This window comes from Amblyomma americanum, chromosome 2 (assembly GCF_052857255.1).
Source record: "Amblyomma americanum isolate KBUSLIRL-KWMA chromosome 2, ASM5285725v1, whole genome shotgun sequence".
Classification (NCBI taxonomy): domain Eukaryota; kingdom Metazoa; phylum Arthropoda; class Arachnida; order Ixodida; family Ixodidae; genus Amblyomma; species Amblyomma americanum.
The window spans coordinates 72,617,158-72,632,153 of record NC_135498.1 but is presented as its reverse complement, the minus strand read 5'-3'; the positions used below and the strand labels follow the sequence as shown (position 1 = coordinate 72,632,153).

General features: G+C 45.3%; 1 protein-coding gene across 1 annotated transcript; it reads right to left on the bottom strand.

The window, feature by feature from the left end:
• Window positions 1–4,378: 4,378 nt before the first annotated feature.
• Window positions 4,379–7,611, bottom strand: LOC144121397 (uncharacterized). The gene is made up of 3 exons (XM_077654593.1): window positions 7,574–7,611; window positions 5,048–5,609; window positions 4,379–4,496 (listed from the first exon to the last, which is right to left on the bottom strand). Coding segments are annotated over exons 1-3 (567 nt in total). The 5' UTR covers window positions 7,577–7,611; the 3' UTR covers window positions 4,379–4,494.
• Window positions 7,612–14,996: the final 7,385 nt, after the last annotated feature.

Genomic DNA, 14,996 nt, shown 5'->3' with positions numbered 1-14,996 from the left:
TGGGGAGTAGTCGTGATCTATGAATGCTGAGTACAGAATGACCAATTCTACATATATGTGCATTATCCCCCTAAAGCTATCGCGTCGTATCCGAAGGAGAGTTACGAACGGCAACTAGAGAAAACGTGATTCAGGGAGCTGACCTCGATATTCTGTTCATTTTATCAGTAATGTAAGCTGCTACCGTGCTCGACCAACTTATCTATTTTTTTTGAAAACGAGTTAGAAAAATGCAGCACCGTTTGAGTGATGGGGAGTAGTCGTGATCTATGAATGCTGAGTACAGAATGACCAATTTTACATATATGTGCATTATCCCCCTAAAGCTATCGCGTCGTATCCGAAGGAAAGTTACGAACGGCAACTAGAGAAAACGTGATTCAGGGAGCTGACCTCGATATTCTATTCATTTTACCAGTGATGTAAGCTGCTACCGTACTCGACCAACTTTTCTATTTCTTTGAAAACGAGTTAGAAAAATTCAGCACCGTTTGAGTGATGCGGAGTAGCCGTGATCTATAAATGCTAAGTACAGAATGAAAAATTCTACATATATATGCATTATCCCCCTAAAGCTATCGCGTCGTATCCTAAGGCGGAGCTTATGTGTCCCTTCTAACTAAAAAATGAACACATGCTTTCGTTCATGAACTCGTAAGAACTACCTTCAACCCCTATCACTTTTTTCCATACTTCTTAAGGAGAATGCAAAACCAATAGCTTTGACAGTATTTTAGCAAAATCGAGCCCGTCACAACAGCATGGGCAGATTTTTCGGCAAAAATCTTAGGAAACAGTAATGAAAGCACGTGATTCTTTATTATCGATGCGATCGCATATATGAGATATAGTCATGTAGTTTCCGGTTTCCCACTAACAACTCTCTGATTGATCGAGAGTGGTGACGTGACTGTAACATGATTGCAACGAATCTACCGTGGCAGTTGGGAACCTGGCCTCCAGATTGTGAGCAACCAGCCCACCGTGGCAGGCGTTCGCCTAAAGTTGAGAAGTCCAACACCCAAAATTTAAAAAAAAAAACTCAAAAAGTTGGAAGTAGGTCCACTATGGAAAACGGTTTAAGGTGGATTAGTGGGGATCGATTTGTGGGTTAAGGTGGGCCAGTTAGGGATGGTTATAATCTCATATGATAATGGAATAGTAGGTACTCGTACATTCTTGAAGGCAATGGCTAATGCATACCATATCAGGGCAAAGGAACTGGTTCCATCGAGAGTTTTGGCGGGAAAAATACAAGAACACCAGACACCATAGCAGGGAACCTAAATGCTATCAGATTTCTTCTTTAAGGATGTGGTTATTAAGGACGAGAATTAAATGCCTCCGCGGAAAAGATGTGTAAGCGTTTGTCTGAGGAGCCCAAAGACTTCGGAACGGACCCGGCCTGCGGCGGTTGTATTTCCAAGCGGGTGAGATACAGAAGATCCGGTATGCTCTACAATGTCGCAATGCTTTCGAGAACTCCAGGCTGTAGACATTTATGCGGAGACCTCCATTTCTACATGTACACTCGCCCATTCGCACATGCTGCAGAAATTTACCGATTGCACCGCTGCACATAACCACCACCTCAGAACAATCCCCGCCAAGAGAATACGCCTACGGGCGCCAACTCCAGTCTAACATTTTCCTTTACGTTGCGCTTAGGACACCTTTTTTCCTGCCGTCACCCCACAAATTTTTCTCTTTCATTTGACGTCTCGCCCACTACTTATCCACTAGGGAACACCGCATTCTCACTTAGTAGTCCCCGTATTTCACGCCTTCCCGCCAAAGTGGAAGCCATTCCATCTAACGCATTCCTGGACGTCCAGGGGTCCTGGTCGTCCAGGCCATCCAGATAGGCAAAGCAGATGGGACCCTGGTCGAAGCGCTCCACTCTCTGGAGGCCTTCCTCCTACTTTAGCTTGTAATAGACGTTTTTTCTCTCGATCAATGTCTATGCTTTGTGATGGGGCCTTGAACCCCACACAATATAGAATATAGTGTTATAAATCGGCTCTAGACTGCGGGAAACGGTGTTGGGATTACGTTTTCTCGCTAATGTCGCGTTACACGCCGATTTGAAGAGGGATGCATGAACTGAACTGTTATTTAGGCATGCCTTTCTCGCAGCACGAGCTTTCACATCTGTTGCCTAGGCAATAGAAACAAATTCGAGATTGCAAAGACCATTGTATATATCTCGAAGTTTCCCGGTCGGTAGCTACTGTGAGAAAGGGCGTCTTTCAGGTTACACAACTTGCGGACCGCAGCTGCAACCGGCAAACACGTAACAAACCCCGTAAGACATTAAGCAGGAGTGCTGCTATCTGCAACTACACAATGTAGATGCCGTAAGCACTAACTATTACTGCAGGAACAGTTCACGCATTGGACTGAATGGAGATTTACAAAATATATTCTTGGTAGAGATGCGCCAGCTAGAAAATGCCAAAAATTCTAAGTTCGCTACAGAACTGCCGATTTAAAATAAACTGTTGCGCTAAATTTGACATGACACACAGAGATAAGCATAAGAACTCCTCGAGAATGTTCCTCGAGCGCTTGTTGTGTCAAAAGTTGAGAGTGGCTCTGAAGACGGAATATACAGGAAGTCTGCAGACAGTCCTGCTGTTCTTATAGAAAAGCAGATGTCATGTCTATTATTAAGACCAGCCTAGGTCGCTCGGAACACTTATTGTGCTGAGCAGTTCCTAGCGCCATAGCATCAACAATAAAAAAAATGTAACTCGTTGTATAAAATGAGCCCAGACGGAAAAAACACTACCATATAACAAATGGCCAAAGCCTCAAGTTCTGATGCCTAAGCCAAGTTTTGGGCGGAGGATGGCAATGCTGCAAACTCCTCAGGAGTTCTTGATCCAGAAGTAAGAGGTTATTATGATGAATATTTTTGGTTTATGGGGGTTTAACGTCCCAAAGAGACACAGGCTATCAGGGAGGCCGTAGTGAAAGGCTCCGCAAATTTTGAAATTTCGACCACCTGGGGTTCTTTAACGAGGACTGATATTACACATTACAGGGGCCGCTAGAATTCCGCGTCCACCGCAATTCGACCACCGCGGCCGGAATCGACCCTGCGTCTCTCGGGCTAGCAGCCGAGCGCCATAATCACTCACCTACCGCAGCGTCATAGCTGATTACCATACTTAGTAAGACCGATAATTAGCCGCTTACATACTTAGACCGATACTAGGCAGCCTTCTGACGTATACAGGATGAAGTAAGCGGTAGCGGTATTTGCGTGTCCGAGAAAACGCAACCATGTAAAGAAGGCCCCTTTACATACCAAACTCAGTCATCATATCCCACTGAGAGCTCAATGAACATTGAAAATCTACTTCGCAACTATTTTCCGAAATTCCTGTTAGTGTTTTTATTAGCTTTTTCAAATGCATACGCAGTAGAGGTTCAACTCGCCGACGTTTTCATCATCATCATCATCATGAGCATAATCTCCATAAGATATTTGGTCTCATATACAGCGTCCTGTAGCTGCGCGCTGCTGATGTGCCTGGCTGTAGTAGATGATTCTGGATTATTTTCGACAGCCTGGTACTTTTTACGTGCACTTTAATCTGAAAGGACGCAACCTATAGTCGGACAAAAATAAAAAAAAGCTGTATTTGGTAACACTGGGACAAGGTCCGCTCCGTCCTGTGGTACTCCACTGGCCTATGATAAATCAAACGGTACCAGCTTTTTAATGGTCGACTTAATATTAAACAAGTGTGACATGAACGTTCTTGAACTTGTAATTTTCTCTTCTCAGTAGCTTCTTGTTTAGATAACAAAATATTTAACAAACGACTACTTATTTCCGTGGGGGCATTCTGTGCGCTGGTCCTGAATGTGGGTGGAGCTTCACTTCTGGCTAAGGTTGTATCCGACTATAGCGTCATGTTTGCGTGAAACGAAATAAGGCTTCTGGACCACGTTATCATTCGCTAGGAAGGCACTGTAAAGTTTTTCGATAACAATATATGTTCAAGCCTGCAGGGAATAAATAACACACAGCTACACTGTTGTTACAAAAAGTGGTTCCTGATAAGGAAGAAATGTTCATAATGGTGCTGCAGGAGGTGAGCGTCGCCTACTATGCAAAGAGACCAGCAAAAACTAACTTATTTCCAGCAAAAAGAGTTTTCATTTCATATAATTGCATAACTGATAATAAATAGCAGTGACTTTACAGTCATTTGTGCTACACACAGGGAAATTTTTTTATCTCCAACAAAGTAAAATGTGGATACACTTGACTTGCCTTTAGTTTCCTTTAATGAACCTGTATTTTCCGCAATAACCTTAGTTGACTAATGGGTAGAAATGACCCAAACCGCATCAATAGCAGAATACACATTTTTATTTGTGTGCACAGTGGATGCCATCGTGACAACAGGAAAAACATCAGGAACTTGTAATTTGGACTTAGATGATGGCAGTCATGATCTTGAGAGGTAGAGTGGCAATTTCTGAAATAGATACAAAAATATATAACAAGCACACCTATGAAAAATTTCGATAGAAATGACAACCAAGCGCTATCTTTACGCTTATTGATTGCTTGAAACTAGCACGTCGAAGCACCAACATATTGTTTACTTGAAAATAAAGAATCTGCCCAAAATATTCGCCTTCAGTTACCAGGCATGCGTAAAGCGACCTTTTTGACAGAAATGCGATTGGTCTTAACGGCTATGCCTCAGCTATCGCAGCAAAGAAGAAGGGAATAAAAGATTTCTCCGTTTTGACCCGCCCTTTTGCGCACCGCTGGTCACAGGGAGTCTCGCCAATCCGAGGAGCGGCTGTCAGTGCACACGCGGTAGTTTACGCAGCTGCTCACAAAAGGCGACATGTATCCGGGATTCAGCCTCATCCATCTCAGTGGCCCACCGCCTATCAGCTTTTCTCCTTCCCATCTACGCGTTCGTTCTGCTACGCCGATGACGCAGACGCCAACGCGCAGAACCGGTAAGTCCGCAACAAAGTATCTGTATCACTAAAAGCTGACTACGGTACTTACACTTCTTGCGGAGCAGAGCACCGTAGTGGAATGGAGTACCAAGACCGTAGCCGTAGTTCAGGCCGTAGCCAAGGAGACCATGGCCGAAACCGTAGTGGCCGACACCATAGCCGAGGGTGCCAACACCGTAGCCGTAGACTGGGGCGGCGTGGTAGGCAGCGAGGGCTGGGGCAGCGTGGGCAACGGTGGCCACAGCAGGGGCGTGGTGGACGGTGGTGGTAGCAACAGCTGGGGCAGCATGAACGGCAGCAATAGCTGGAGCGGCGGCGTAGGTGGCGACTGGGGCGGCGGCCACAGTGGCGACTGGAGCAGCGTGGACGGCAGCGACAGCTGGAGCAGCGGCGTAGGTGGCCACAGCTGGAGCAACGTGGGCAACGGTGGCGACTGGGGCAGCGTGGGCAACGGTGGCCACAGCCGGGGCGGCATGGACAGTAGCGACCGCTGGAGCGGCAGCGTAGGTGGCCACAGCGGGGGCGGCAGCCAGGCCAACTCCGTAGCCGGCAGTGCCAACGAAGCCAGCGAAGGCGCTGGTGGCAAGAGCCAGGACGATGCAGGCGCGGATCTGGAAAGTAAGGTATATCCTATGAGTGAAACTAGTGTTGGCTTGGATAAATCGTGATCACCTTGTGTAGATTTTAGCAATTTATAATTTTAACGTTTCTCCTTATCTACAATTCTCGTTCCCAGAAAGCGCCGTCTGAGACAGGTTATCTCTTATAATCTTGTCTCTTGTGAAAGGCACAGCATTTTCTTTCTATTCTGGATAAAGATATGTGCGTTGTTGTCAAACTGCCAGCGACAGTTATTAAATGATACTATATTGAAAGTGAAAAGATTCCAGAGGGCATTTGCCTCCAGTTGGGAACCTCAGGCTCTTTATGATCTGCTTTTACTCCACATCTTCTCCACTAGCCATAGCAGTCCGTGGAACTTAATACATGTCAATGATCGCGTCATTATACTATAGATATTATTCCGTTCACGAACTTAAGCTACTGATCACGACTAGGGCATGATGCGGCAGAAAGAAATAATATTTTTTGAACCTTGTATACTTCAACACTATTCAATAACAGACGAGTTTGGTCAGGATGATTTATGATTTTTTTAAATGGTTCGCAAGTACCTGTTCTTAATTTTGCCTCTGGAAGCCATGGAAAGTAAAAGCTCTAAGGCCAATGTCGAGGGACGTTGACTTTGTAATTATGCGGCCGTCATATTAGGTGCGAGTTGCATGGTAGAAGAGAAGAGTGAAAGTGGGCGTTCAAAACTCGAACTCGAGTAAGGGAAGAGAAGGAAGAATTTGTGCAGGCGCGGCCAGAGTAATACGGAGCACGCGACAGGCGACGCATCAAGGAGATGCCGCATCTAGGCGCCACCTATAAACGCCAGAAACACTTGGCTCTCCGCGTGCAGCAAGAATACCCGCCACCGAGCCCCAATCTTTGCTTCAACTCTGCCGTTATCTTTGCTCGAAAGATGCTGAGCTGTTCCGAGCAGTTCTGCTAGGTAATGCCTTCCTCCAAGCGGGCTGAGTTCATCGTCTATGTCGTGCGACGGGCGCCAATTTGTGCTGCACTACGAAGCGCGCCGCCTTTCGTTTGCTGCAGGCATGCAGACTATACGTTAAGCAGTGATGCCGATAGGTGTGTGGAAAAAAAGTGGGTCCATGTCCCGGCACCTCTCTGCGCGTGCCGACACGCAAACTTCCCGACGCTCATGCTAGGTAGCGCGCATAAGCAGTTCTCCGTAGTTGTGCGACCGTTCCTGTGCTCCGTATTACGTTTACCGAAGTTTCTGCAAATCGACTCATCAGCGTCTGGGCCAAGGCCATAGTTTAGAGTTCAGAATCATAATTTAATGCTTTGAGTTTTCACCCGGCGTTTCTCTTGCTTTCACACACTAATTAGAGAATATCCTCAAAATAATAGACGATAACATAATCATGCCAGGCCATTTTTGCAATCTTTTCCCACTGTGCGCACGGTTGTCGGCCCACATTCTGGAATAAAGTTCTTCTACTGAGTAACACAGGATATATTGACGGCGCTCCTTTGGAAATACTAGAATGTTTCTACCGCTTTGGTGGAACACAGGGAGCCTAAATATATCACGACTAATCTAGCCCCGATGTAGTTTTTTGAGCGCTACTGTGACGAAGCGGTCTCTTCATATCTGGGGTCACAACGACTTGCACAATTTCCGTGCAGAAGCACAAAACATTGATTTTGAACGCAGTGAACTGAAATTCTAGCTGTCAGTTAACATCCACTGCATGTACAGAGCCCAGCGCTAAAATTTAAGGATTTAGGTTCAAATATTCCTGACATCCACGGCTCTGACGCTTCTGTAGAAGTAGTCAAATGCAGCCATTATATATTTCGTGCCAGATGAAGGTCCCAAGCTCAATCTTTCTCAATCTACGAAGCATGTCTGTACAAAAAAGCGCGAGAATTGACAGTCATGGAATTGCTTTGGATAGGGGAATAAAGCGGCGGCATTAAAGAAAAAATGATAAGAGCTTACCATCTTGATGCTATAGCTGCTGTTGTTTCAACTGCTGGTTCCTGCGGTGGTTCGGGCGGCTTTTATACTGAGCCACCGGCGACCAAATTTATGCGTGCGACGTTGGCTGTTGGTGAGGAGGTGTATTGCGTAAGGATAAGAAAGGCAAGAAAGCAGGTTGAAAGAGCAGTGCAGAAGAATAGATAGTACGCGTGCCGAAGGTTAATGAAGCTCCACCCAGCAAACTTGCTAGGTGGATTTCTTTTATTTGTTTTTCGTTGTCCTCTGTTGCTAGGGGACATTTGGACGATGCCAAAATCCATTTCATCGGAAGACATCACAAGAGTTTCGGGCTTGCGCTACAGGTTGTTGCACAGAATCTTTAACAATTAGCTCTCGGAGGAGAGGCCTTTGGAGGAAGCCGAAAATGCACGTCACGAGGAGGAGCAGGCGATGGTTTGTCTTCAGTCATCTTTTCATTTCCTGCTTTAGCATACGCCTAAGAGGTCAATGCTGTACAGAGCCTCAAATGTGGCGACTTTGATTGGACTCTCCTGCATTTCATCCGTAACGTGTAAGGATGTGCTTCATTATTAAATTTACAGAATATCGAGATAGTTAAAGATTGGCAGCAAGTGAGGCGCTTGTTCTGCGATATTTACGTTGTATTTCACTTAACAACACTCACTGGAAACCAGGCCTTCCACGAGTGTTCAAATAGGCAGCGCAAATGCGCTTGTTGCGAAAACGTTTGTCTATGCACCTACAAAGTTTTGCTTCTCGTTTGTGTACTCAATACCGCGTTCAGGAAAGGAGGCAGCAGTCATTGTAAATATGAAGACGGGGGAGTATTCCTTTTTACGATGTGGACTGTTGGAGAGAACCCATGAGTTGTCGCATGCAGTGCTCTACCAGCCGAGCTTTCGCGGTGGCGGTCTCGTCTTCTATTTTAGTATACGCAGTCGCAGCATCTTTGATATATAGACACCTATGTCTACGGGAAGAAAGGATCATGAAGTTAGTCTTTCATAGGAGCGAAATTACGAGAAAACATATAATATTCCTTGCGCAAAAGGTGTGGTGGCGAGAGTTTGTTTCCGTGAATAACAATACGGATTGTTCTTGAATGAAAACAAACGCTGACCTACGTGAACTGGATTCTGTCGCTCATCATTGTGGTCAAACCTGAAGCGCCGTTTCTTGGCCTCACTGCCCATGACAGCATTAACAGCTGTCTTGACAATGATGTAATTTTCACCGTTGGTGCTCGCGCCTTGAAATAATAATCTGCGTCTTGAACATGCATCCGCCAACATTGACTTTGTCGTTAGTTTACGTTCTTCAATGTCGCCCTGATCGTCGCCATCCAGCCGCTGCTGCTCAGCGGTTCAATCAAGGTCTTCTGCTCCAGCTTCTCTAAAACACTCTCGTAGCCTTGCGAAGAGCAGATCGTCGGAGTCGAAAGCCTCAGACGGCAAAACCCGAAAGAGCGCCAAAGGTTTGCTATTGTGGCTCCACTGACTGCAATACCCAGTTAATGTGGACAAAAGCATTTTTGAAAGGGAAACCATTTATGAGCGCCATTTTTTCAAATAATGTAACATTTCACTAGGACAATCAGCGTAGCCGTAGGTGACGCGACGGCCGTCTTGAATTTTTTCTATTAACGTTTTAGCTATGGCTAAAAGCGCTCCCCATTGGTTTTCTGTGCGAGTCTTAACTGTTCCATGCGACCAATGGAAACAGTTCAGATTTGCTACATATCAGAAGAGTGGAACATTACCTTCAATATTTCTAGAAGATACTAGATGTTATTTAAGGACTCTTTTTTCATAAAATCAGTTAATATACTCTCTCAAAATCGTTCCAAGGCAACAAGGTCGCTTTGACTTCCCTATTACAATGAGCACCCGTTAGTTTCGACGGTAATCGTCTCGGTACTGCGCTTTTTCCCACAGCAGGTGCTAAAGCTAGCGTTGAAGTTGTCCCTACGTTGTAAAACGAACTCGTTTCATACATACTATATATAAGATATGGTACACAATCAGTCGACTCGGCCTTATGCTCCTCTTGAGAGGAGGTTTTGGTAGAGTTAACGATGCTTGCCCTTTACCTCGGGATGTAGCCATTTGAAATACGAAATGAAACATTGCGTGCCATGCTCGGATGTAGGTGAAGTCTCCCACATCCTCAAGGAGCGGAACAAGAATACTAAGTTGGTATCATGTTTTTGTAAACAAATAATAAAAAGTGCATGCCAGTGAAAATGCCTATTCGCAGACAACAACTTCTTTCGCGCGGACATTTCTAAACCACAGAAGCAGGTATGCGTCCACTATTTACCATGGTTTGTGGTTGTGATTTTTGGGGGTTCGACGTCCCAGAACGGCTCAGGCTATGAGGGACGCCGTTGTGGAGGTCTGCGGGTAATGTCGACCACCTGGAGTTCTTCGACGAGCCTTGACATCGCACAGTAAACGAGCCTTGAACCTCAATCGAAATGCAACTGCCGCGGCCAGGATCGAAGCAGCGTCTACCGGGTCAAAAGCCGAGCACAATAACCACTGAGCCACCGCGGTGGTTATTTTCGGTTTGCGGTAGACGCCGACGATAGTCGTTTAATGAGGAGTGGCGAAGTTGAGCCCTTTCTTACAGTCCTTTAATATCAAAGTAACTGTTGAATTGGCAGGGCTTACACTCAGTTTTCTTTTAATTCGTTCTCGTACTGCTCAAACAGATTGAGATGATCGCTACTGGTTGTGCTTTCAGATCTGGCGCTTAAGACCAGCGTTCAATTCCTTTAATTCGCACTTCATGTTGGCCATGTGAAGGCTGTCGATGTATAATCTGCGTGAGCTTTCTGTAGAGCGCTCGAGCGGTGCACTTCCGTGCAAACAACTCCAGGTCTTGTCGCAGCAGCTAGGTTCCAGGGGCAACACTTGCGCGGAAGTAGTACCAAATAGACAGGCAAAGAAAGTAGTAATGAGCAATTTGTCCAGAAATCAGGGACTGCTCTGTAATATCAGTTTTTTTACCAGGTACACACGGCTCGAGCGCTCGACACAAGGCTGACGTGGATTGTGCTTTGTAACGCCCTCGCAATAACAGACAACTTGGAAACAATTTTCAGTACATTCGGGAACAATCTGCTTAGTTGTGTTATAAGGAGCTCAGGCTGTTCGGAAAGAGAAGGGAATAGTACACGGACTCTCTTAAAGTGCAGCTTTCGTTTAGGCGTGTGGTTTCGTTACATTTTCCTCCGAGGCACGCCACGGGTTTTTTATTGCTTGTGCGGCGTAGAACTCGTATCATTGAAGTTTTTGCGCCCCGCTCGTTACCAGTGCACCCCACACCCTTCCGTCCGCCTGAGATCATGGTCAGCCACAAGAAGGCGCTCTACTTATGTAGACTCGAAAGCAGCTCCGCAGGCATATTCATAGGCCATCATTGACTTCAAAAGTGTGCCCTCGGCGTTCTCCCGAACCCATCAGCCTGTCGTCAGGGCACGGTTGTGCCAGTGCTGTAAATTTTCTTTCTCACATAATTATCGCTAAAGAAAACACAAAATTTGATATGGTTTAGCTGTGTATAAACCTCGAGTGACGTGATAGCTACAGCTGGCCGAGTGGAACTGGATCAGTTGAATTGAAAAGTCCGTCTTTCGCCGCTCCGTTTCTTTGGGCGTTCCTTCTTCATCTTCGTCCCACTTAACACAGCGCATGCGCACATCTGTGGCAGCTTGGTTTCCCAGGCGCGCGCACCGCAGGCAGTAGCAGCTGCTCCACACCACGTGACCAACCACGTGAGAGCGTGGCGGCGCAGCCACGCTGAAGGCTCGAAATGCTTATGTAATATAGCAATCGCTAGAAAATACACTGCATAGTGCGCATCTATAGATAGTTCTTAAAGCGTAAAATTAAAGAAAAAAATTGTAGCTCGCAGACTATGTGCTGAAAATAACAGCATATTGAGAGAACTGTTTGTATTAAGGTCTGAAGTTTATTGGGAGCCCTCATGCCACATCTGGAGCAGCGGTGCAGCTGTTCAGAGATTCACCGTTGCCCTGCGATGGACCTAATTTCTTTATATATAAGCAAATAATTTATATCAGCGGTCATATTTCTTCAGGGTTTTTTTCCAGCGCCTAGGAATCGTCATCCATATGGAATACGTCACATACAAGGCAAAGGTTGAAGACTAGAGTATGCCACTGAATATTTCTCCAGCTAAATTCATTTCAAGTCAACGTCCCACTGTCGTTTCTTAAGATATCATTATGCCAAGAGTAGATTTCAAACTATTTACAATAGAAAGTGGCACCCAGAGGTGTAGAGATTTATCAAACCGCACAAGAGAGAGCACGGATCACCGCGTTCGACCTGCTGGGCAACACTCCCATGTCTGGAAAATTAATGATGCAAAGCACAAAGCTGGCTGTGCATGTTCCTTTTTCTTTTCAGTATATTGTGGAAAGCGCCCTGAATGCAGAATTGATTAAAGGCATGGAGAACGTGTTTAAAAGGCCATGAATTAAGGTTTAGCGCTGTAAAAGTGAAAATCTCTGCAGTGGGGAGAGGACTGTCACGCGATAGAAGCGAAAATACACGCATTGGAACGAGTTACGAATGGGAACTAGATAAAACGTGATTCAGGGAGCTGACCTCGATATTCTATTCATTTTACCAGTGATGTAAGCTGCTACCGTACTCGACCAGTTTTTCTATTTTTTTGAAAACGAGTTAGAAAAATGCAGCACCGCATGAGTCATGTGGACTAGCCGTGATCTATGAATGCTAAGTACAGAATGGCCAATTCGGCATATATGGGCATTATCCCACTAAAGCTATCGCATCAGACCCTAAGGAGGAGCTTATGTGTCCCCTATAACTGAAGAATGAACACATGCTTTCGTTCATTTACTCGTATTAACTACGTTCAACCCCTATTCCGTTTTTCTATTTTCTCTTAGGAAGAATGCAAAGCCAACAGCCTTGACTGTATATTACCAAAATCAAGCCTGTCACAACAGCATTGGCAGGTTTTTCAGCAAAAATCTTAGGAAACAGTAATGAAAGCAACTGATTCTTTATTATCGATTCGATAGCATATATAAACTATAGTCATGTAGTTTCCGGTTTCCGGGTAACAAAACTCTCTGATTGATCAAGAGAGCTTACGTGACTGTGACATGATTGAAACCAACCTACCGTGGCAGTTGGGAACCTGGCCACCGGATTTCGAGCAACCTGCCCACCATGGCAGGCGGTCGCCTTAAGTTTAGAAGTCCACAACCAAAATTTAAAAAAAAAACCAAAATTTTGGAAGAAGGTTCTACCTGGAAAACGGCTTAAGGTGGATTAGTGGGGATCGATGGGTGGGTAGAGGTGGGCCAGTTCTGGATTTCTCTAATCTCATATGATAATCGAATATAAGATACTCGTACATTCTTGATGGTCATGGCTAATGCATACCATATCAGAGAAAAGGAACCAGTTCCAGACAGAGTTTTGGCGGGAGAAATGCAACAACACCAGACACTATAGCAGAGAACCTAAATTCTATCGGGTTTCTTCTTTAAGGATGCTATTAATAAGGACGAGAATTAAATGCCGCCGCGAAAAAAAATGTCCGAGCGTTTGGCTGGGGAGCCCAAGGACTTCGAAATTTCCATGGAGGCGAGATACAGAATATCCGGTATGCTGTGCAGATGTCCCAATGTTCTCGAGAACCCCATGCGGTAGACATTTATGTGGAGACCTCCATTTCTACATGTACACTCGCCCGCTCCCACATGCTGCAGAAAGTTACCGATTGCACAACTGCACATAATCACCACATCAGAACAATCCCCGCCAAGAGAAGACGCCTACTGGTGAAAACTCCAGACTAACATTTTCCTTTACGTTGCGCTTAGGACACCTTTTTTCCTGCCGTCACCCTACAAATTTTTCCCTTGTATTTGACGTCACGCCTTCTATTGTTCCACATGGGAACACCCCCATTATGACTTAGTAGCCCCGCATTTCACGCCTTCCCCGCAAAGTGGAATCTATTCCATCTAACGAGTTCCTGGACGTGCAGGGGTCCCTGGTCGTCCGGGCCATTCAGATAGGTAAAGCAGATGGGACCGTCTAAGGGCTCCACTCTCTGGAGGCCTTTCTTCTACTTTAGTGTGTAATAAAAGTCTTTTCTCTCGTTAAATGTCTATCCATGGATATGGCGCCTTGAACCCCACACAATATAGACTATAGTGTTGTAAATATACTCTATACAGCGGGAAACGGTGTTGGGATAACGTTTTCTCGCTAATATCGCGTTACACGCCGATTTAAAGAGGGATGCATGAACTTAACTGTTATTTAGGCATGCCTTTCTCGCAACACGTGCTTTCACATCTGTTGCCTAGGCAGTAGGAAAAAAATCCGAGATTTCAAACTCCATTGCATATATCTGGAAGTTTCCCGGTCGTCAGCTACTACGAGAAAGGGCGTCTTTCAGGGGATACAACTTGCGAACCGCAGCTGCAACCGGCAAACACGTAACAAACCACGTCAGACATTAAGCAGCACTGATGCTGTCAGCAACTGCAGCATGTGGATGCTGTAAGCACTAAATATTACTGCAGGAATAGTTCACGCGTTGGACTGAACGGAGATTTAGAAAATATATTCTTGGTCGAGATGCGCCACCCAGACAAGGCGAAAAGTTCAAGGCTTGCTTAAGCGCTGCCGATTAAAAAAAAAGCGATGCGCTTAATTTGACACGACACACAGAGACAAGCATAAGAATTCCTCGAGAGCTTGTTGAGTCAAAAGTAGAGAGTGGCTCTGAAGACGGAATATACAGAAAGTCTGCAGACAGCCCTGCTGTTCTTATTCAAAAGCAGATGTCACGTCTATTATTGAGACCAACCTAGGTCGCTTGGAGCACTTATTGTGCTGAGCAGTTCCGTAGCGCCATAGCATCAACAATAAACTATGTAAGGGTGTCATTGAAAATGAGCCTTGACGAAAAAAAACGGTCTAATTGGATATTCCCACCCATTGATCACTAACTCAAGGTCTAACCCATATTTGTGAGAACTAATCTTTTCTTTCATTCGCCTCTCCTCCTTGCCATTCGTCAATGGAATCTACTCCCTGGCACCATCGCAGCTGGCAATGATTACGAAGCGTTTGTAACCACCCTAAAACGCCACTTCGAGCTGTAACCTTCACCCTTTCATTCTTTGTTTTTTGCATTTCTGTTGAAGCACTGCTTTGCAAGAAAACTTGAATGTTTGTTGCCATGCGTCCTCATATTCTGAGTGTTTGATGCTTTTCAACATGGTGTTCCCGGCCAAAGAATTTTGTACTTATCGCAAGTTTTTGTTGCTTTGTTTTTCCTGTTGTTCCCACTGATGTAAAGCCCGCTGGGGCATTGAGGGTATTTGAATAAGTAAATA